Source organism: Sapajus apella, unplaced genomic scaffold (assembly GCF_009761245.1).
Source record: "Sapajus apella isolate SASKATOON/1434 unplaced genomic scaffold, GSC_monkey_1.0 scaffold28, whole genome shotgun sequence".
In the NCBI taxonomy this organism is placed as follows: domain Eukaryota; kingdom Metazoa; phylum Chordata; class Mammalia; order Primates; family Cebidae; genus Sapajus; species Sapajus apella.
In genome coordinates, this window is record NW_022436968.1 from 6867678 (window position 1) to 6891382 (window position 23705).

At 33.5% G+C, this 23705-nt stretch overlaps 1 protein-coding gene across 31 annotated transcripts in view; it reads right to left on the reverse strand.

Annotated features, from left to right (window-relative positions):
* The window catches only part of GULP1 (GULP PTB domain containing engulfment adaptor 1), a 287119-nt gene that overhangs the window by 83105 nt on the left and 180309 nt on the right, over positions 1 to 23705 (reverse strand). For all 31 annotated transcript variants that reach the window (XM_032292703.1, XM_032292700.1, XM_032292686.1 and 28 more), the window contains one exon: positions 22558 to 22619. In XM_032292703.1, the coding sequence (XP_032148594.1) occupies positions 22558 to 22619 (62 nt within the window). The remainder of the gene's footprint in view (positions 1 to 22557; positions 22620 to 23705) is intronic.

Genomic DNA, 23705 nt, shown 5'->3' on the forward strand with positions numbered 1-23705 from the left:
ATTATTTCAATGTCTTTAATTTACATATCTCCAGGTCAATAGACAGATGGAGTTTATAGCAAATCATTTAACTTCTTGGTTGTGATTTTCCACATGAATAGGATTGTGCACCGATAATTCTATTACTAGTCCAGAATAGCACATCTTGACTCAATGGACCAAGGACTTGGAATGCTGTGTTTATTTGTTTGAGAACATTTTTTTGACAAGGAAATAAGTATCTCAGAAGAGTAATGAGTGTGTGATTCTATATTTATATAGGACACTATATATTAGAATTTGCTGTTGTATATTTATAATATGCACATTCTATATTGTATGTTATAATCTGCTTCATAGCATAGAGTTATTTGGGGAAGAACTATGAACCAAGAGTTACAAAATTAAAACAATGGAGTGACTCAGGATTGTAGATGACTTCAACACAGAGAGGAAGGGTGGCAGAGTTTGATAATATGGAATTCAAAGCTGGAAAATTTTAGGGAGGAGAAAGGGCAAACACTTATTAACCTGTCACATCAGGTGGTATAGGACAATTGTGGAAAGAAAATATCTACCATTTCAGAGGCTACCAGGGATTTAGTGTCCTCATGAGAGAATTGGTTTTTATTTGGAGCAAGAAGCAGCAGCAAGGTTCAGAAGAGAGGTAAGACAATGGTATTTTGCTGATGATTGATCTTGAATTCCCAGTGGTTCCTTCTTCAGATAAAATTTTTTTAAAAATTTCATTGATAAAATAAATTATTCCACTGCCCCCCAAAATTTATTTAAGGTGGCTTATAGCTACTCATAAAATACAGAAAGAGAAAATAAATTAGCAAAATAAGCAAAAAACAAACAAAACAAATCAAGATGGAAGAGTAGAAAGAGGTTTGCAGTCAAAAGCCATATAATCTTATAAATTTGCTAGAGGTCAGTCAGAAAGTAGGCTATGATTATTCAACAGCAGCATAAAGTAAAATAACAAACAAAAAACCGATTAATTTATGATTCACTGTTGATTAGGTGAAATAAAAATAAAGTTGTTTCATGTATGTGATGGAACTTTGATTTGCAGCTGGATTAATATGTGATTTCACTAACAAAAGTGTTTGATAGTTCACTAAATTTCAAATAGCCCACTGGATATTTGTTTTATTGTTACAATAGCTATGAATATGAAAAACAGCTTCACAATTATTAACCGTCATTTTCTCTGCTATTGCTAAGTACTTTGCAGAAATACCTATCACTCTCTGTCAAAATGGGATAAAGAAATAACTATCTTTGCCTTTACATTCTGATCTACATAGTTCTTTGTCTAAATAACTTTCTTTATATTGTTATAACAACATTTAATTTATAAAACCATGAAATAATTCTTAGGCTTGAAATGCACACGAAAGGCATTGTAGGGGTATATATACCACATAAGCAACTCAAGCCCTGCTTTAAAAATGGTTCTCCTTAGTATAGTTCCTACTTCCAGTAAACTGCCAAGCTTTTAAAAGTCCCAATGAATTTCTAGTCATGTTTTCAAAATTGAAAATATATGAATCATGACATCTTGTCAGTTTTATTTTTCACACAATACATTCTTTTTAGAGCTTTCCTAGCTCTATGTTATTAATGTTGGAAGTCAGAAGTCATGACATTTCCTTCTACTGTACAGAATAGTGACAGCTGAATTATTTCTGCTACTTAGCTCTCCAAAGTATCATTGTTAGCATTACTTTTGAGATATTCTATAGTACTGAATTAAGGAATGGTAATTATCAGGGAAAAATGTATTGGGCAGATCAAGGTCAGCATTTTAAAAAGAATTGTCGAGGCTTTGTTTTCCTAAGTATATCTTAACATAAAATTAAATCCAAAGAGTTAGGATACAGGTAGGTATTCTAAGAATTAATTTTAACGTGTATGTGTTACTTAGGTTATCGGTATACAGTATTATCAAGATAAAAAAGATAGTAGCATTACTAGTTCTGGGATTCATATGGCATTAACAAGGTAATAATACTCTCTGTCATTTATAAGATTTGGTGTGTGTTACATGCAAAGTCCATGACAGTCATGTTCATGTCTAGTAATTGGTGCAAGAAAAGGAGACTGTTATGGTTTAAATCAGTGGTGTCCAATCTTTTGGCCTCCCTGGGCCACATTGGAAGAAGAATTGTCTTGGGCCACACATAAAATATACTAACCAATATGGTTTGGTTCTTGTCCCGACCCAAACCTCATCTCAAATTATAATCTCCATTTGTCAATGGAGAAACCTGGTGCGAAGTAATTGGATCATAGGAGCGTTTTCTTCCATGTTGTTCTCATGATAGTAAGTGAGTTCTCACGAGATCTGATGGTTTAAAAATGTTTGGCAGAGGGGCCGGGTGCGGTGGCTCATGCCTGTAATCCCAGCACTTTGGGAGGCCGAGGCTGGTGGATCACGAGGTCAAGAGATCGAGACCATCCTGGTCAACATGGTGAAACCCTGTCTCTACTAAAAATACAAAACATTAGCTGGGCCTGGTGGCGCATGCCTGTAATCCCAGCTACTCAGGAGGTTGAGGCAGGAGAATTGCCTGAACCCAGGAGGCAGAGGTAGCGGTGAGCCGAGATCGCGCCATTGCACTCCAGCCTGGGTAACAAGAGCGAAACTCTGTCTCAAAAAAAAAAAAAAAATGTTTGGCAGTTCTTCCCTAGCTCACTCTCTCCCTCTCTCTCTCCTGCTACCTTGTGAAAAAGGTGGTTGCTTCCTCTTTGCTTTCTGCTGTGACTGTAAGTTTCCTGAGGTCTCCCCATCCATATAGAACTGTGAGTCAATTAAACCTCTTTCTTTATAAATTACCCAGTTTCAGGTAGTCCTTTATATCCGGGTAAAAATGGGCTAATACACTAAGACTAAAGACAGTTGATGAGCTAAAAAATTACAAAAGAAATGTCATAATGTTTTAAGAACATTTAATAGCTTGTATTGGGTCACATGTGGCCAGTGGGCTGCAGGTTGAACAAACTTGGTTTAAATATTGTACCCCATCAAAGATTCATGTTGAAATGTAATCTCCAGAGAAACAGTATTAAAAGGTAAGACCTTTAGGAAGTGATTAGGCTATGGATTTATGCCCCTATGCAAAGTATTGAGGAACGAAGCTAGACCTGTTAGTACTCGTCTGTCCTTTATACCATGTGAGGACACAGCATTTGTCCTTCCTGGAAGACACAGAGTTCAAGATGTCATCTTGGGAACAGAGACACAGACAAGGGACCCTTACCAGACACAGAACCTGCCAATGCCTTGATCTTTGACCTCCCGGCTTCCAGAGTTGTGAGAAATAAATTTTTATTCTTTAGAAATTATCCAGGCTCAGGTTTTTGTTATAGAAGCACTAACTGACTAAAAGACTTTCTAGGAAAACTCCTTAAGTAATTGAAACACTCAGAGATTAAATTAAATTATTGCATAATTTTGTAAATAGTGTAGAAAATATAAAGAAGGAGATGATTTCTAACATGTATTTGTCATCTACTCTGTGCCACACATTGTGGAAGCTGTTTTCAAATATGTCCCTTTAAGTAAACTAGAAATAGGAGGTCTCAGGAAATATCAATCTACAGGTTTATAGATTGAAAGAAGACAATTTTAACCTTTAGTAATATAATTAATATCCAGAAGTGGGTATTGCTACATAAATTATAGACATTACTTTAGAAGGAAAATAAATAATTTACTCTAGAATATTCCTATAGCACTAAGAATGAACATGAAATAGTATCTCTTTATTAAAACTAAATCCAGGCTCAAGAATGAATCTTGATAAGTTACACAATAAGTATTCTAAAATGTACAGATAATATTTCCTTAAGAATTTCTTCACCAGCCATAGAGTAAATTATGACAAATTATAGCCTATGGGAAACCCACCTTCCATGGATATCAAATACAGCTCTCTCTCCCTTTCTGTCCCTCTTCTTACTAGAACTGCCCTAGTTTTATAAACAGCCACTCCATCCTACTATTATTCTTCTTCCACAGTTGCCTCTTACTTTGCCAAGGCTACCTGTTTACTATAATTCTAATAGAGCATCAATATGTGCTATCTTTGAAGTCAGTATAAATGATTAACAAATAAATTTTTAAAAAAATATATGTTAAGGGACTAAAAAAAATAAAAAATATGGTTCTGAAATCCTGATGCAACAGAGGTAAAAACACAAAAAGGGTTCAAGGTTGGGAATGTCAGACTGGGAGAGGAGGGAAGACACCCTGCCTGCCTGATATGTTTTGGAAGAAGACAGTGACAACAGGACACTTACTGTTTTCTGTTTTGGCAATTTTCAGGAATAAATTGCTAGAAACTGCTCATCAGAACAGCAGGAGTATATCAAGGGGTGAGACACAGGGGCATCTTTTTTCTAATAGAACAGAACCAACATCACATAGTTCTATATGGCTTATTTGTCAGTAGGACCAAGAGTCGTCAATCGTTTTACGTTTCTTGACAATTTTTCAACCTACTGTAAGACATAGACACATCTTTAACAAGAGACATTCTCTACTTAAATAAAAACAAAGGGCTTAGAGGTCTCATACCTGGTGTCATGCTACACTGATTAGCAGTTCATACTCTAAAATCATGCTGCCATCTGTACTTGAGTGCTATGCTAATAACAAACTGTCACTTCTGGCAAAGTGTGTATATTAGTCCATTTTTCCCACTGCTATAAAGAACTATCTGAGACTGAGTAATTTATGAAGAAAAGAAGTTTACCCATTTACAGTTCCACATGGCAGGAAGGCTTGAGGAAACTTACAATTATGGCAGAAGACAAAAGGTGGGGCCAGGCAAGTCTTACTTACATAGCGGAAAGAGAAAGAGGCAGAGAAAGAGGGAAGTGCCACACTTTTAAGGCATCAGATCTCATGAGAACTGACTATGATGAGAACAGCATGGAAGAAACTGCCCCCATAATCCAATCCCCTCCCACCAGGTCCCTTGACATGTGGTGATTTAAAATTCCACATGAGATTTAGGTGAGGACCCAGAGCCAAACCAGGTAGGTTAATAATTTTTCTAAGGTTCAATTTTATTATCCATAAAATGGGGTCATAATAGTAGCCAACATAGGTACGCATATATAGGATAATTATAATTGCAGTACGTATCTCATAGAACTGTCACGAACATAAAGACAGAATAGATGCCTGACAAGCTTTAAGCAGCCAACAGTGCTAGCAGGATTGTACTTACTGCTAAAGTACTAAGAGGGTTGATAAGCCAGCACAGGCCAATGATCAATCTCTAAACTTTACCCAGTTTGACAGAACAAGGCTGGTAAGAAGATATAAATTAAGGGAAGAGAATGTGGGAAAGACAAGGGGCCCCATTTGGCATATCAAGAGCCAGTGGAGGAAGATAGAGAACTATGAGGACATACTATATAATTTTGACTCCAAGTTTTGTTAATCATAGATGGACATTCAAAACATCTTGATGGTGATGTCTGTGCTATGCAAAGATGTCAAGAACAGCTTAAGAGAAACATTTCTATATCATCGGAAAACCGGTACTTCTTTTAGCATAGTCAACTTTATTATAAGACCTTTGTTCACAAAAGGTTTATTTATCTAGGTATCACCAGTACAAAAGATCATTCAGATCCTGCAATTTTCTTTTTACTCTCCTAAATCATCATCTTTGGGCAATTTAAGAAAACTGAAACTAAAGCCACCCACTTTCGTGGCTTATCATTAGCTTCCTATAAAGATTGGTATGGAACAAAATAGACATTATTGATTAATACAGGCTTCATCTGTTTATTTTGCTACTTGCATTCTCCAATAGAAAGAAAGTAACCTTATATTTCTCAGTGCTTCTCAAGTACACTGCAGTCAAAATGCAGGTTTCCAGGCTCATTCTAGACCTACCAAATCAAAATGAATAGACAGTAAATCTGTATTTTTAACAAGCACACTAGTTTAAGACACACTGATTCATCCTAAATAAACCCAAATAAGAATAATTCTGCATATTCAATGAGAATGTTGCTCTGTGACATATGACAAAAAGTATTGAAGTATCTCTTAATCTGGCCAAGGGTACTTAGATGGCCTTAGTTGCTAAAATGATTATCTGTATTAGGATAGTGCAGAAAGGGGCTGAATATATATTTTCAAAAGCATGTGGCAATAGAGTAACAGGTAGCAGCATTCTATGGATTAAGAGTCAGTCATTCCTGAAAACAGCTTTCTCTTTTATATATACTTTAATGCAGAAGGTTGATTTAATGTAAAACTCAAAATAAAAGTTGTATCATAATAATAAAAATACTACCTCTATCTTTATATGTTTTAACATATGTAAAATAGACTACATATTCTTCTACTCTTATATTTCTGAAACTAGGGAAGACAGAGTAAAGAAGTAAAATATTATATTTCAAATAATTTAAAATTTGAAAGGAACATTACTTGCATAGAAGAACAGGTTTTACTTTTTATACGTTGTGACCTTATACAAGTAATTTATGCACTTGGAGGTTGTATTCTTATTATAAAATGTAATAAGTTCTGACTACACTGGAATGTAAAAGCATAAACAAATGTAAGGTAGTAATATTTGGCAGAGACATCACAGTTTGTAAAGGTATAGAGGCCACTACTCTAAATGACATATGTAATTTCTGTAGTTCTCAGGAGATGGGATTTTGATGTTTGTGATGACTTTTTAGATATTTTACCATGAGGCAGGATGAGGTACATGCACAATATAATATTGATGATCTTTGATATTAAGTATTCGAAAGGAACTTGCTTGGTATTCAGAAAAAAATCCAGGTTTCTCTTTTCTCAGGTTTCAAGTGAATTACTTATGTGAAAGATGCTTTGTCAACATGAAGACAGCTAGATTTAAAAGTTGTTACCATTTGTTCCCCAGTCTGCAAGATACAGTAAATTCAGAGTTCTTACATATATATGTGCATTTGTATGTGTGTGTATATAATATGTATACACACACACAGCACATACATATATGAATTAAATTTTAATACATTTTAACTTCAGAAATTGATTAAAATCCTTGGATAAAAGAGAAACTAGAACAAAAGGAAGAGAATATCTAATTTGACACCACGTGGTAGAAAGAAGTCATAATGAAATTTCTAATGCAAACTCCTTTTCCACATAAAGACAAATTTCACCTGATCTTGTGTAAGTTGCTTTCTTTAGAAAAATATTATTTTAATTTATAAATAATAATTGTACATATTCATGGAGTACACAGTGATGCCTTTAATATAGTGATCGGATCAGGGTAATTCACACATCCCTCATCTCAAACACTTTTCATTTTTTTTGTGTTGGGAACGTTCAACATCCTTCTGGCTATTGAAAACTATATAATATATTATTGTTATTTACAGTCATCCTACAGTGCTATAGAACATCAGATGCCTTTCTTAAAAGAGAAAACATCTTTTCCTTTGAGGACGGTGAAACTTAAAAACAACAATTTGTTCTAACATCAGTGCACAGCATAAAACAGATTTTAAAACACGTTTTTGGTTTATTTTCCTATTTATAACTGATTCTGACAGGAATTGTTAGAGCTCTTAAAATTCATCTTTTAATTGTTTAGTGTTTATTGAGTGATCACAAAATAACTATGCTCTATATTTTGGGCTTTTAATTATTTCTTGGATATTTCCAACCTGGATGTTCTACAGAATCTGAAATTCAACATCTAGAACTAAGAGCTATCTCTGACCCAGTACCAAGTCTGTCACCCAGGAATGCAACTGAAGTAGTATTCTGTTAATTCTTTATCTGTTTTACTCACATATACTACAGCTACACCGAACTCATAACCTTTCTAAAATGTGCCATGTTCTGGTATGTCTCTGGGATGCTGAGAATGCTGTTACCTCTGACTGTAATGGCCACCTCACCTGAAATGCTAAGATAATTTCTACTGGTTTTTTGCATCCATTAGGAAATCTTTCTTCATCCTTGCCATGGATGCTTCTTAGTACAAGTCAAGGTGCCAATGTGTGAGACAGGAAGCCAGCTATATGGATATCTCTGGAATGTGTGGAAATCTGGCATTAATCCTAGGCCAGGATGAGAACAAAGTCTTCTGAAACCACAATTCCTACCACATATGCTGTTAGTTCATAATCTAGAGATGATTTTTATGTGATTAACAAAGGACCCTAGAGAGCTGTGCCTTGAAGCATCTCAGCTTCCTCATCTTTTTGTGTATTCTTCCTTTTACTATAACATTTTCTTTGCCTTTATTAAAGCCTTGCATTAGATCCAAAGGGTCTGTCTGTTCTTTCAGCCATCAGCTTTGTGTCATCTCTGTAGTGGGTTCCTTCCATGAGACTGTGGAATACACATTTTCTACACCTGGAGTCTGCACCTAATAAATGCTGAAGAAAAATAGTAAAATATTCATCTCTTTTGTTGATCAGTTATTCTCAAATTGCAAACTTGCCTCTTAGAACTGGTTTAAAAGGTTGCCAATTTATACCCTTAAAAAAACCAAACATACTCATTATAGATATACACATCATCTCATTGTAAGTTATTTCATGGTGAAACAGACAATAAAATCACTTTAAGTTGTAATAGTCCATTACCTTTATCTAGAAATATGTCCGTTTTATATTGGTGGTCACAGAAACACACTGCACCCACTTAGTCAATTAATGTCCTATTGTTTGGACCATTTACTACAATGTTATGCATGTTTGGATTCTTTGCAATTTTTAGTATACTGGAAAACACACAGAAGAATATTACTTACGAAATTTACAAAATAAATAATAAATAATATTCATTTGTTAATTTATTACAAAAGTTCAAGCCAAAGATGTGCAAGTAATGCTGGCACAATGCTAGCAGGACTGTGTTCTGTATGAGACTTCTGTTTTACGCTTTTTCTTCATCTTAATTACCTTTTCAAAAATGGGCAGGTAACTCATTGATTACTGTGTTAGTGTGTTCTTGCACTGCTATAAAGAAATACCCAAGAATGGGTAACTGGTAAATAAAAGAGGTTTAATTGGCTCACAATTCTGCAGGCTGTACAGGAAAAAAAAAGTTCCTCAGGGAACTTTCCATTATGGTGAAAGGTGAAGGGGAAACAGACAAATCTTACATGGCCAGAGCAGGGGGAAGATGGAGGAGTGGGAGGTGCTACACACTTTTAAACAACCAGATCTTGCCATGACTCACTCTTTCCAGGACAACACCAAGGGGGATGGTGTTAAACTATGAGAAACCACCCCTCCATGATCTAATATCCTCCCACCAGGCTCCACCTCCAACACTGGGGATTACAATTCAACATGAGATTGGGGTAGGAACACAAATCCAAACCATATCAACTATAATGTCTAATTTACTCCTTTAACCTGCTATGTCCACACTTATACACAAACACATAAAACCATCTGTAGAATTCTAATTTCATTGCTTAAATTTTAAAGATTTTTTTTCTTACTCTATACTCTAAAAATAATTAAATTTATTGACATGTTTCTTCTGGCAAAGCTTGAGCATATTTAATCTTGCTCATTTTTTCCCCCAGAAGTTTCTGAAGAATATTTTTTTAGTTTGAATATTTGCAAATAAAAATAGCTCCTTTGCTGGTAAAGCTTGCTGCTTTGTTTTTATTCCATCATCTCCTCACCAAATGTTTGTGTGAGCAAGCCTGGAGCAATATCATTCTAATGACTGGTAAAAGCAGACATGTAACCAAGAAAGTGGTGTTGCATTTCTTGGAAATAAATGTAACTCTGAGGGAGTTAGAAAGCTAGTTTTAATTATTTAAGATTATAGCTAGGGATCAACCAAAAGCTGGTCAATCCCCTTCATTGCTTACTTTGCTGCAAAGATAGATTTCTTATCTGAACCTGCAGAGTCTGGGGTAGGGTGACTTACGCTTCTCTGAATCTAAGTCTCCTAGGAAGTAATTAGCTATTGCTGCCATGCCTATTATTATTAATGAGTAATTCTGTCACAGATAAAATCTGCTTGGGAGACAGGGCAGGAAGAGAGGGGGATTGTGCAAATCTATTCAATTTGGTTCTAAAATTTCGTAATGCTTAATTTTGAAATAGTCATGTTATTAAAATATGCAAGGAATCAGGGACTAATCTCTTAATGAAAGGCTACATTCTAAAAAATCCCATCTGTAATATAGTTGTTTGAAACCATGGAAGCTTTTTTCCCATGTAATAAAGGTATATAAAATCTTTGTTAAATTGTGGTATATGTGAAAGAGGAAATCTAACATTTAATGAGTAACAACCACGTGCTACACACTGTACAGATTTTTTTAATTAAATGTTCCAAAAGCTCTATAAAGAAGGTATTATTTGCATTTTAGATGTGTGAAAACTGGAGTTAAATACTAGGCTTGCCATTAAGTTATAGTGTCCACTTTCAATTCATTTCAATGAGACTCCAAAGCCCATGCTTTAATGTTTACAGGACATAGCCTTCCCAGCTCTAAACTGTAGGTTCTGTTGCACTAACAGCATAATACCCCCTAATCACTATTATTTCTTTGGATAAGTGAGTTTGTTGTTATATTTTGAAGAACACAGTACTAATTATCTACCCACTTCTCCTGCCAGCCTTAACAATACAATGGAGGACTTCACTTTCTGGCTTCAAGGCATTTGAGGTGTTTGCTAAGACTTAAATTAGAATGGAACTGGTAAAGTAGGGTGATAGAGTTGGGGCCCTGGGAAGGCGCAGATGAGGGGATATGGAGTTATATTCTAGGCATTGGGTATAGAATTGTGTTGCATGAACAGTCTGATCTGGCTTGAGTTCCCCTTTTACATTTCCTCAGATGGACCTATTAATTTACCAAATTTCCACAGCAACTCATGAAAGAAAGGTATTAATCATAGTGTTTTAGGGGCAGAGATATAGTGATGAACAAGATCTGGCCTTACCTCCCAAGATCCTTTGGTTTAATGAAAGCATACATACTGACGACTAAATAAACAATTTAAAAAATAGAGAAGTAGGATAGAGTGGGTAAGCACAGGATACCACAAAACCCTTACGTCCGAGATTTAGTGGAGAGGAAAGTGCTATCAGGTAAGTCTTCCAGGAGGAGCAAGCTAAGCAGGCCATTGACATTAAACAAGGAAGTACAGTGGAATCTGTGTATGTTCAAGGTAAATATAGAGCCCCTGAGGAGAGCAAGAGTGGAAAGAGATGGTGAGAACAAACAAAGGAGCATATGCAAAAAAAAAAAAAAAAAAAAGTATAAGAGAGATGACGCTTGAGAGGACAAGCCAAAAGTCATGTTAAGGAGTGAGGAATAGATCATGAGAGAAAAAAAATGTGAAGCTACTAAAAGATTTACAGGTTGGAAAATAAAACGACCAGACTTTAATTTTAAAATGCTCACTTCTAATTTGGAGCAGGGTCAGACTGGGAAGAAGAGGAGGTACACCTGATGTGTGGAGATTACTGTAAGGATATGTGTGTGAGATAGATAATGGTGGCCTATCCCCGTTGACACTAAGTGTTCCATGCCAAATAAACATAGACATTGAGAGTCAGCATTTACAAGTTGTTATAGCATTTTGAAAAATGAAGTATTTTGAATATATTACAATAAGATTTTTGAAAAATATGAGTCTGTGGTAGATTAGGGAAAAATCTTTTCTTTCATCATACACATTAGGAGAAGCGCTGACCTACACCAGGTAGACAGTAGTAGCTACGTGGAGAAGAACACATATTCAAGAGGTTCAAACAAACCAGAAGTCTGAACGTTTAATCAGATGTAGATGGTAAGGGAGGTGAACACTGGTCAAAGCTGATACCTGTGATAGAGTGCTTTTTAAATGATATTTGTATCTATAACATCCTTTCTCCTTTCTTACAGTAACTGGCTTGGTTTTCCTTTAGGGGCCTACCCTTTCTCCACAATCAGTCCATGTTGTTTGGGAATGCATTATGTCACATGCATTAAGTCAATGAGTTCATCATTCACTGGCTGGGATGAACACATTATCCAGAGATTGGATAGGAAGGGTACACAGTCCATACGAAACCCACAAGGGTCAGCAAGAGTCTATTCAGGAAGGTGAGTTTGAGTTATTAGAGAAGTGGATCTGAGAGTTGTCATGTAAATCTGACTCTGTCAGGGGTCAGTAGGAAGAGTCTCAGTATTGAAGCAACCCAATGAAAACTGACGGGAAGAGTTTATCAAATGAGCCCTGAATCAAGTTGCTTAGAAACAGCCCTCCTCGTGAAGTGTTCTTTTATGTAAACCAATGCATTCCCTTTCTTGCTGAAGCTAGATTGAGTTAGTTTTGCCACTTGAAACCAACAGTCCGTAGTGGTGTTTCTGGCTCAGATGAAGTAGGATAAGGTTATTGAAGATTTGTCATAAGCCTAATTTGGGATTTGTCCTTATGTTATATTAAGGTCTTTTAGAAGTTATGTGTCTGCTGGACAAATGTTTGGGTCTGGAGTTTAGGAATGATATTTAGGCAGGAAAGTAATTAAGAGATGGATGGTGATTTAGGTCATGCGTGTAAATGAGACTTCCCAAGGGGAATAGAAGAAAGAAGAAAACATTCTAATGAAAGAACACAGAGGAACAGTGGTACAGGACAATCAACATTAAAACATATCCATTATATAACTAAAATTTAAGAATAAAAAATGAAGTCTCAGGCATCCAACAGAAAAAGTAAGACAACTTCAAGAAGGGAAATTGGGATGGATTCAGATTTTTTTCTACAGGAGAATAAAGGAAGACTGTGCAACAATGACTGATGTCCTGAGGCAAAGAAAGAGTCAAACATAAAGATGATAGATATTCTCACGTTTGAAATACCCCACAAAACTTTAAGGTCATTGGGTCATTTTTAGAAAAAAAAATCTTGAGGAGGAAAACTAAAATTTATAAATATAGGTCTCATAAATAGAGAAGAACAACTAGTTAATAAAGTGGTGATCTGAATGCATTTCAGTATGTAATTTAGATTACTATGGAAACTACAATTTCAGAACAAAATGTAAATGTTGCAAATCCTGGCAAGCAAAACTAAAATAAGAAACAAAACCTGGGGTGGGGTATCCTACCAGGGAGAAATGTAAGTCAGCTACTCACTTCATCATTCATATATGAAATATATTACTATCAAAACCTGAAATGTGCTATTAAGGAAAAACACAATGATGCCAAACACTTAATGACTTTCATAATCATCTTCTTGAACCTTAGAACAATCTTTTAGAGACTAATATCCCTCCTGGCAAAGAGATAGATAGATCTGAAATTTAGTAACTCTTTTGATTTACTTCACTTTTTTTTCTTCTGTTAAATTCAAGTAAAGTTCAATGTTATTTTGAAATAGTATCCACGTTATAATTTCTTCCTTTAAAGTTATTTCTTCCTATGTGTTTGTCGAGTTGTCCTCAGCATCACTTTTCTTAGTTATAGTTTAATGTTATCATTTAGCTGTTAAATGGGATGTATAAATGGTCCAATCTCACTGGGCTTTTGTAAGGATTAAATGAGATGACAGATAAGAAATGCTTAGGAAATTGTTGGTGGCGTCTTGTTTATAAAATGTTAAATGTCATTTTTTTATCTGTATATCCATTCTTGCACTTCTATTTGTGCAAAGAAATGCCTAGAATACTGTTAACCAAGGGTTTGAGCAATGTGTTCATTTCTGTAATTTTGTGCTTTCCTGTACTGCTTAAATTTTATTAATTAGCATATATTGTGTTTGTAAAATAAAAAAGTTATTATTCTTAAAATAATAACTTCAAATATTCTTAAAATAATTTGAAGACCTAATAATGTAAACAGTAAATTTTTCATTGTGCTATCCTGTGTTTTCCATACTTTGAGATATATTTTTCCTCAGATTTCGCTTGCAGAAATTACACCATATCCCAGCAACCTCTTTTTACTGCTTTGCTATCACATCTGTGCAAGATATTGAAAGAGGAGGTATTTTAATACTATCTTACATAAAGACTGACATTGGAGTGTATGTTTCTGTTTATGAAAATGATTTAAAAGTTTAGAAAAATAAACCACTTAGTTCTAGCAGAAAGGAATAAAATAGATGATACACACTTTTCTGGAAACTGAAGAAACAGGCACACAACAGGAAACTATTCTTACATGTAAAAATATACCTAACAGCTCTGGAAATTAAGTTTCCCGTAGTTCAAAATAGTACAAGAATGATAAACATGACTTATTTTAATGTAAAATATGTGAATTTATGTATATGTTGCCTAAGGGATGAGAGATTACATCCTCTAAAATGTCTCTTAAAACATAAGAACATAGTGAGTAGGAATCTCAGTTTGTCTTCTGAAGAGATTTTGTGTCTCTAGAGTGTGCTGGCCACCTGCCTTATCTTACACCTTTTGAATCAAATGACAAAGACTAATTTCTGGAGGCAAGATGGTTTCACCTACCATTTTCCTAATCAATATTTGAAATGCACCCAAATAATTCATTGGTAACATGAATTTCTGTGTTCACATCTAAATTATTTCCAAAACCTTGGTGTTTTCTGCCATATTTTGCTTTCCTTAACAATCCTTTCCTTTTCATTCTTATTTCTCCTAGGTTCTCTGTTAAAAAACATGCTCACCTGTTTGCTAATTTTCTTTTATGCTGATTTTAGTCACTTATGTGCTTATTTTAGTGACTCATCAAAATGCCTTTACTGAAATGATATTAATAAAAACATTAAATGTTTTTTACTTTTTGCAAAATTGTTTTTTCCTCCAAAACTATAATCTCAGTTTTTTTCTTTCTGCTCAGATCCTTAAATCTCACAGTCCAGTCTTCAAAATGCTACTGCTTCACCCTCTTGAGACCAAATAAATCCTTTCCTTCTTTACATTCTCTAGCTATGAATAAGCTTTTTAAAATTATTTCAGCTGGGCACAGTGATTCCTGTCTGTAATCCCAGTAATTTGGGAGGTCACATTAGGGGGATTGCTTGAGCTCAGGGGTTCAAGACCAGAATAAGTAACATGGCAAAATGCCATCTCTACAAAAAAAAAAAAAAAAAAAAAAATTTTTGACAGGCGTGGTGGCGCAGTCCTGAAGTCCCAGCTACTCAGGAGGCTGAAATGGGAGGATCACCTGAGCCCAGGAAGCAGAGGTTGTAGTGAACCAAAATTAATGCTACTGCATTCTAGCCTGGGTAACAGAGTGAGACCCTGTTTAAAAAATAAAACATAAAATAAATATTATTTCATCTAGGGCCAAACACATCTATGCGGAAATATGAAATAAATGATAAATACATTCGACTTTCAGAAAATTTCCTATTTATAATTAGATGCTCTCAAGTTGAATAACCATTTAAGGATATAAATAACAGGAAAGCATTTTTATCCAGGAATTATGTTAATAAAAATATCATTAAGCAAAGCAGAATAAAGAAAGCTACAATACTTCATGGAAGTCTAGACATGTGGTCTCTGTGTTAGAGGGGCTAATATATAGACTTTATTTAGTCTGCTTAGCTCACTTGCATCTCTGCCAAACCCTGCCTACTTTAAAATGATGTCCAGAGAATCATTTAACAGTCAGGGACAGGGCTCCAGAGATGAAGCCATCTCACATGTAACACATACAAATGGCAAACATATATACATATTTTACTTTGTCTTTCGGCCTTTAATCTGCTGGCTAAGTAGACTAATCTCAAAAATTAGGAACAGTATATTGCAATGAATAGAAAAATGGATGTTGAACAGGATAGGATACTTGATTCTATAGCTAATTTTGCTACTACCTTCCTGTATAAACTTAAACAAATAACAACCTCTCTGGGTCTTCATAGACCTTATTAAGAAAATAACCAAATTTAAATAATACATACTAAAGTCATTTTCAACATTGTCTTTGAATCCGTATCACATATAGACTTTTTCAAAAAAATAAAATAACACTATAGTAAATACTGAAATGTAATGAGGACTAATAAATATAAAGTTTTTATTTCCTGTTCAATAATTTCTAGCAGCTATATAACACTTTGTTAGAGTACTCTCAGATGTAGAATAATAATTTGCAATGATGATAACTTTCAGAATTAACTGGAAGTTTATTTCAAGAATTGAGAAGTCAGGCAATGTTAGGTATTCGTTGCCATTTCTTTTTTTTCCATTTATTCCTTTATTTTATAAGCACATACTAGCTATTAATACAAGTCACAATTGAACAAACTTCCAGTTATTACTATGTTTTTATTTGCTTTCATATTTTTTGGCATAAAAAGCACGATACAGTTTCCCACTATAGAAAAGGCAAGGGAAAGGTAACATTTTACAGATTTCTAATTTCCTTTTAAACATATGTCAGTATTACTTTGACACATAAAGGAAAATTTCCAAGTGGTGACAGATGCCAAATTATCAATACATGTTATAGTATATATTATTTCTTTAATTGGAAAAATTATGGATAAAGTTCAATTTATATGCTTATTAATTTTAAAATGTTTGAAATGAATATAAATGATATATATTAGCATTATTAAAGACCAGTACTAAAATCTAATAAAATGTTTCTTAAAGGTTATGTAACACTAAATTTTAAAGTGGTACCTATGCTTTGAGATTAACTAAAAACTCATTTTTGAATAAATTATATAGATTATCTGGGAATGCAATTGAGCTCTTTATGTTTTTTATATTTCCCCTGGTATCTACAAACAGCAAAATTGGTAACTGCTTATGTTTGGTGCAATTATAAAGCTGCTCTAAAGAATCTCATGAATTTGCAATTCAAAACCATTTGGGATGTTTCAATGAGGCATCTCATTGATTGCAGAGTTGTACCTCTTGCTCAACTTTCAATGATTCCACAGAGTTGAATCTAAAGATATTTTTTTCTTCATTTCCTTTTTTGACACACTAGTAGATGTCACTTATTTCTAAAACCTGAATTTTCTTTAATTAGGTCATATACCAAACTTAATATTTCACTGAAGGGTAATTTATCATACATTCTCAAAAAACAATGTAAGGAGCATTAATAAAATGATTTTTTATTATTATATTAAGGCCTTTCTTTACCATGACTCATTAAGCCACATAATGTAACTTTCTCTCTTCATTAACTTATTATTTGTAAAACTCCCTAACGGTTTCAAAAGGTTTACAAGGACTGCCTTATATTTCTACATTTGATTTTAAACCAGGACAATCTTTGCATTAATATTTTGCTCCAGAATGCAGTTACCTCAAGGTACCTTGAGGAAAGTATAATCACAATGGTATTATTCTTTAATAGTCAAAGCATTCTCTTGTACATAAATCTACTAAGTTGGCAGTATTGAGTCTCCTGCTATGCTTCAGGAAAAAACATTCCTTCCCCATAGAACCTCTCAGAGTGGTCACTGAAAGTACATCAGCTGATGCAAACAGAAAAAAAAAAATGCCTGATATACATTCTAAGTATTTCGTTCTCTGTTTTTCAAAGCTACATTATTCTCAAGAGATAGTAATGACTAGTGTCAACTTCCGAGTTAACAGAACACTTTCTATAACAATGATATTAATAACAATAAACTTTTGTCATGCCAGAAACTCATCTGTTTTAAAATACATATATTAACTCATTTACATCTCATTAACAATCCAGTTTGATATTTGTAGTTATTAATCTCATTTACAAGTTAAATATAAAAAAACATAATTCTGATATCAGTTGAGAGAGTAGAAGTTTGAACCCAAGTAGTTTGACCCAGAAGTGGCTGCACTGATTACTGTAATAGGATGCAGCAACCCTGCGGCTACAAAATTCTGGTAGAATCAATAGAGTTGTTGGTTTAGAGCTTACGCTTGAGGGGTACATCTGAGCATGTCAGATATGTAGGTTCCGATTTTTTCTATGATTACTATTGAGCAGGTTTAGTTAAAAGTTTCAAATATAAGTGTCCAAGATGTGGTTTTCAACCAACTACTAACCGTTAGAATCCTCACGTTCTAATATCTTACTGTCACATCTGATATTACATTTTTGTGTGGGGGGGGGAACGAAGGCAGTGTTTTTGTTCTTTGTTACTTTGTTTGTATTTTGAAGCCAAATAAAGGCTCATAGGTTGTACATGTTGGCGAATTTAGGTTGTAAAGATGAGAAAGCCTCACTAGAAACGACATAATTCACTGGGTCAGCAGCAATCCTTCTCTCTGATTAAACATACCAAGTGGCAAACAGTGCATATTTCATATGTAAAACTCTGATACCACTAGAAAGCATTGAAATGTAAGGTAATCTTTCTTTGTAAACCTCTCCTTGACATTTGTATTTTATTTTGTTGGTGATGACCTATGTTGTTTTCTCACTTGTAAAACTCCCTGACATGGTTTTGAAAGGGTTTGCAAGGACTGCCTCATGTTATATTTCTGTATTTGATTTTAAGATATTCCATAGTTAAGAAGAAAACGACATCGATGTTGGTTATAATTATATACTTTTCTTCCAAAATTCTTTCTGTTTCATGTGATGGTTTTCTCTCCACAGGGAAGTCGTAAGTTTTTAAGGTGAAGGTCCATGCTCCTATTTGTTTTAGATTTGCCCACTTTTAGAGCTTGGAACACAGTAAACAGATAATCAAGGAATGCTGGCTCTCTTTACTGCTACCTGGTGCAAAATAAGGTAGTAATCTCTTTAAAACTTCGTTCTTATATATTCTTGTATTTTTGTGTATCTTAAAGCTAGATTTTTCACTAAAGGATAATGCATTAAACTTTTTGGAGGATAATTATACATTTTAGAATAAGATATTAAACGCTTTTATGAAACATTTGTCACAATTCTTCATCTAGGAAATGACTGTCTCACTCTAACAGAATAATAACTTGATTAAAATACACATCTGCCAGCATTTTACCTTTATAGAAAAGAGAGTTTAGCATTCTCATAAAATATTAAGGGGAAGGGAATCTTTTAAATTTCTGCATTAATGTTCTAATTATAGTAGCAATAAGAAACGAGTACATAATCTGTCTATTGATTCTGTCAGCTTTACTTTAAAAATATATCCAGATTCTCAGTACTCTTCTCCTCCGGCTCCTACTCAGCTTGAACTGCAATCACCTTTCTTGCCCTTGCTGCTCATCTCTAAATACATGTCCCCATGACCCACTACATTGATTTCATGACCACATTTTTTCATAGGTAATAACCTTTAACTTGGAAACATCACTACCGAGTACACAGGATAATATAAAAGATTCCCAATGAACTAATATTAACGCTGTCACTGGCACATTAAAGCAAACTCCAAAACTAATGAACCCTACATGGAACAATGCTTATTTAAAACCGTCTATTATTTTATATTGACATGTGATCTGAAATCATTACATTATGAATATTAAATGTGAATTTTTGAAATCAATGTTCCATAAAATGAAAGGATGTAAAACTAAAATGTATTCTGAAAAAGAATTATAATATAAAACAGACTAATGCTTTAAAACTGAAGACACTTCAACATAAATGTTATTACGTATTTCCCCAGGGAGAATAATAATTCTTAAAGAATTCTGTTGAATTTATCAGATTAAGTTGTAACCAGTGGATGCCAAAAGTGAGTGAAGTGACAATAATCTTCTAATGGTGTGATCGTTCTCCCTTTTAGCCAGGATGAAAATAGGTATTTTTCTTATTCTCTACTTATATACCATTCCGATGTTACATCATTTCTTCCTCTGGAATATTAAGCATATCTTTCTTTTCCACTAGAAATTTATCTACTACCCTATTGTAAACTTATACCACACACTTGGACCATTAAAATAACTTCCTAGGAAGTTTAATGTCATTCTATCTCTCCTGGTCCAAACTGACATTTTTTTTTTTAAAAAATCGCTTATGATTTATCTTCCTAAAATCCTGTTGAATTCGTTTACAGCCCAAACTGCTGCTTCTGCCATTCAAAGCCTTCCTTCCCAATTTGCCTTTTTAACCTTGTCCATCATTAATACCTGTATGAGATTAATTTAAAGTGTCAACTTGGCTAAGTTATAGTGCCCAGTTATTCAATCAAATTCTAATCTAGGTGTTGCAGTAAAGTTATTTCATAGATATGATTAACATCTCTAATCATTTCACTTTATGTAAAGGAGATAATCCTGGATAATCCGGATGGGCTAGAACTGATCAATTGAATGGTTCTAAGAACAGAACTGAGGGACAGAATTGACGTTAACCTGAGAAAATAATTCCACTATTTCAGACACTGTTGTAGCATTAACTCCTTAACAACTCAAGTGAGAAATTACTATTGTTACTATCCCTATTTATTGATCAATAATCATAGACATAGGTTAAGCAATTTTCCCAAAGGCACACAGTAACTAGTTTTCCTAAAGGCACACAGTTGGAGTCATGATATAAACCAAGGCAATCTAGCTCTAGACTCTGTATTTTTTTTTTAATTGTGCTAAGTTACTTTCTGTGGTCATGGATTTGGTTTTCAAGTGGCATATTCTATAACAAGAATATCTTCAAAAATAATTCTACTATAAGGTTAACCTAAAAAGTGCTACAAACAAAGGAATTCAGAAAAAACATACTCTTCAAATGATTTTAATGCTACTTGGTACACATACAATATACATTATCACTCAGAATAGACAAAGCCATCCTGCCCTTCCATATTTTACTGGCCCAAGTCTGGGAAGATGTTTCTTCACTCTCCACTTTCTATAGAATGTCTTAAAATCATTATGCTTCAATGAATTGGCAGAAGCAACTTTTCCATGTAGACAAGCATAATGACTGGCAGAGTCAAAGATAGATCTAATTATAATATAACCTTTTAATATTTTATAAAGCTGTTTTTCAAATGAGACATATCAGTCACATAAAAATAATCTTGATGGTTTCAAATGGAGCATATAATTCCACTATAATTGATAATATCAAAAACTGAGCATGCACTTTAAAATCATAGCAGCTTTCCAGATTAAAATATTTTTCAGTATAGATTTCATATAGTATACCAATAGCTAATATGAATAATATCTGTAGAAATGATGGATAACATAAACAATTTTTCTCATTCAGTTAACTAAACTTTTCATGCTAAATTAGGGCAATCAACCTTTATGTTAAGTTTATAGAAAAATTCATAAGGACTATAGTGATTTCAAATATAATACGTTCATACAGAAAACATTTCAGAGCATTTCCTTTGCTGCTAAGTCAGCAAGAAAAAAAATAAGAGATGGTGCACTCTCTAAATTTCACTACTGATCAACAGCTCTGGAATAACTTCTTCTAGATGGGCTTTTAGATATTTCTTCCTTCTGATTCAGACTTAGATAAGAACTCTAGATGTTCACTACTAAACACCATGAACTTTCTCCTCAATAAACATTTTTCCTGAAATAATTGTTATGCCTAATCTCACTGTATCCCAGTGTATATTTTATAAATCCATAAACCTTAAAGTTCTCTTATAAAGATATAAGTTTTGTTTTCCTCTATTCTGTCTCTAAAGTTCAGCTGCTTTTACATTTGATTCTAATATTTCTAATCCCTTCCTTAATTCATTTCTGTCTCTTCCAAATTTTGACTCATACTTCCCTGAAAATTATTACAAGTTTGGTGATCACTAACTACAAAATAGCACCTTTCTTTAAAGTCCCTGTTGTAAACTGAATTCACTCATTTGTCTAGTTTTTCAAGAACAAATAAAATCTTTAAAGACACAGAGTATAGATTAATGTTTCCACTCCTCGATTAAAATGCAGCAACTTGAACAAAAGAACTTTTAAAGAGCATATTTTGGTGTGCTTTTTAAAATAATTTAGGCTGGGCAGACTGGCTTAGGCCTGTTATCCCAGCATCTTAGGAGGCTGAGGCAGGCAGACCATTTGAAGTCAGGAGATCGAGACCAGCCTGGCCAACATGGTGAAACCCTGTCTCTACTAAAAATACAAAAATTAGCTGGGAATGGTGTCATGTGCCTGTAACTCCAGGTACTCAAGAGGCTGAGGTGGGCCAATTGCTTGAACCCAGGATGTGGTGGTTGCAGTGAGCCAAGACCTCCCCACTACACTCCAGCATGGCTAGAGAGCACGTCTCCATCTCAAAAAATAAAATAAAAATTTAAACTTTGTTCCTTTTATCTTGAATGATAATTACATTTATTAAAATTGCAGCTTATTTCATTTGCAGGATTTACATTTAGGTCATGTAATGCAACATAAAAATGTTTTTAAAGAAAGCTAATTTGTTAGTTGTTTGAGTTCCTACAGGCTATAATATTGCAAATAATTTTAACGATAACCAAAATCACTTGAAGAAAACACATATTTGACTTAAATAGTAATTTTAAAGAATATATTTTTTAAAAAAGAAACTATTCTACAGAGAAAAATAACTTCCTATACCACAATTATTTTATTTATGTAAACTTTTTTCAGGAATCAATAACCAGGAAATGTCAATATATAAGCAATCTAAGATTAGCCATGAATTAGTAATAATACAATAATAAAATAAAATTAAATAGTATATGAACTATTTTTACCTTTGCATTATAGGGAATGAAATGTTTTGATAAAGCTTCAGGTGTATGCATCCATGTTTTATCTGTAATAAAAAAAACAGAGTTAAACTATAGATTTCCATGGTGTCATAGCCATGCATTACCACTTGTAGGGCATTTGAGCTGGGTACAGTATTTCTAATTCTGAGATTCTTTTGCTACGTTGAGAAAGAATAACCACTCAGATAAAAGAACAGTGCAGTTGGGGAGTGATATAGAATTCTTTCTTTGGTATAAAAGTCCCTAGCTTTACTTATTAAAGTTTTAAAATAATAAAAATAACACTGAATTTTAAAAGAACATATAAAAAGAACACCAGTGGGCTATGATTTTTACATCCATTTGTGATTTAAAACAAGTATCTTTCTTCTTTCACTTTATGCTCTCATGAATTATAGGGTCTTTTTCTTAATTCCTGGAACAATAAAATATAATCTGCTCTTTAACTCATTGTGAATATTATATTGTAGCATCAAGATTTAGCTATTCTAAAGGGAAATTATATTATACTAACAACTGCATTTGTATGAAGATGAAATATACCAATTTACTATGTTCATTTGGAAATCAATATAATATTATGATAGATCTTTATTCTAAATTTGAAGAAACATTGATCAAAGGTCTTCTCTCAGAAGTTTTGGATATAAATAATCTCAAATGCAGTAAATCAAAATGTTTCTAAATGTTAAAAATATTAGAAATAAAACTAACTCAAAAAGATAGAATATATTGAAACTAATTGTATTATATATTATTTACATTTTGTTATTTATATTTGTATTACTAATATTTTTAATTTAATTTTTGAACTTTATTAATACACTCCACATATTTTCTCCTATATTTTGAGGAATTCATAAGGGGGAGAAAAAAATGTTAATGTTTACACAAAATAAATTGCCTTCTTTTTGAATCTGCATTTATTTGGAGTAAAACTTCTCAGTCTTCAATGGTATTTTGTCTCCATTAGCGTAGTTTTATATCTAATTTTTCATGAGAGTTTAAAAATTTAGAATCAGTATTATAAATAAAACAAAATCAAAGATTTATTTTAGCATGAAATATATAAGTACGTACTGGAAGGCAATATTGTATTACTAACAAAGTATTTCAACATTAAATTCATA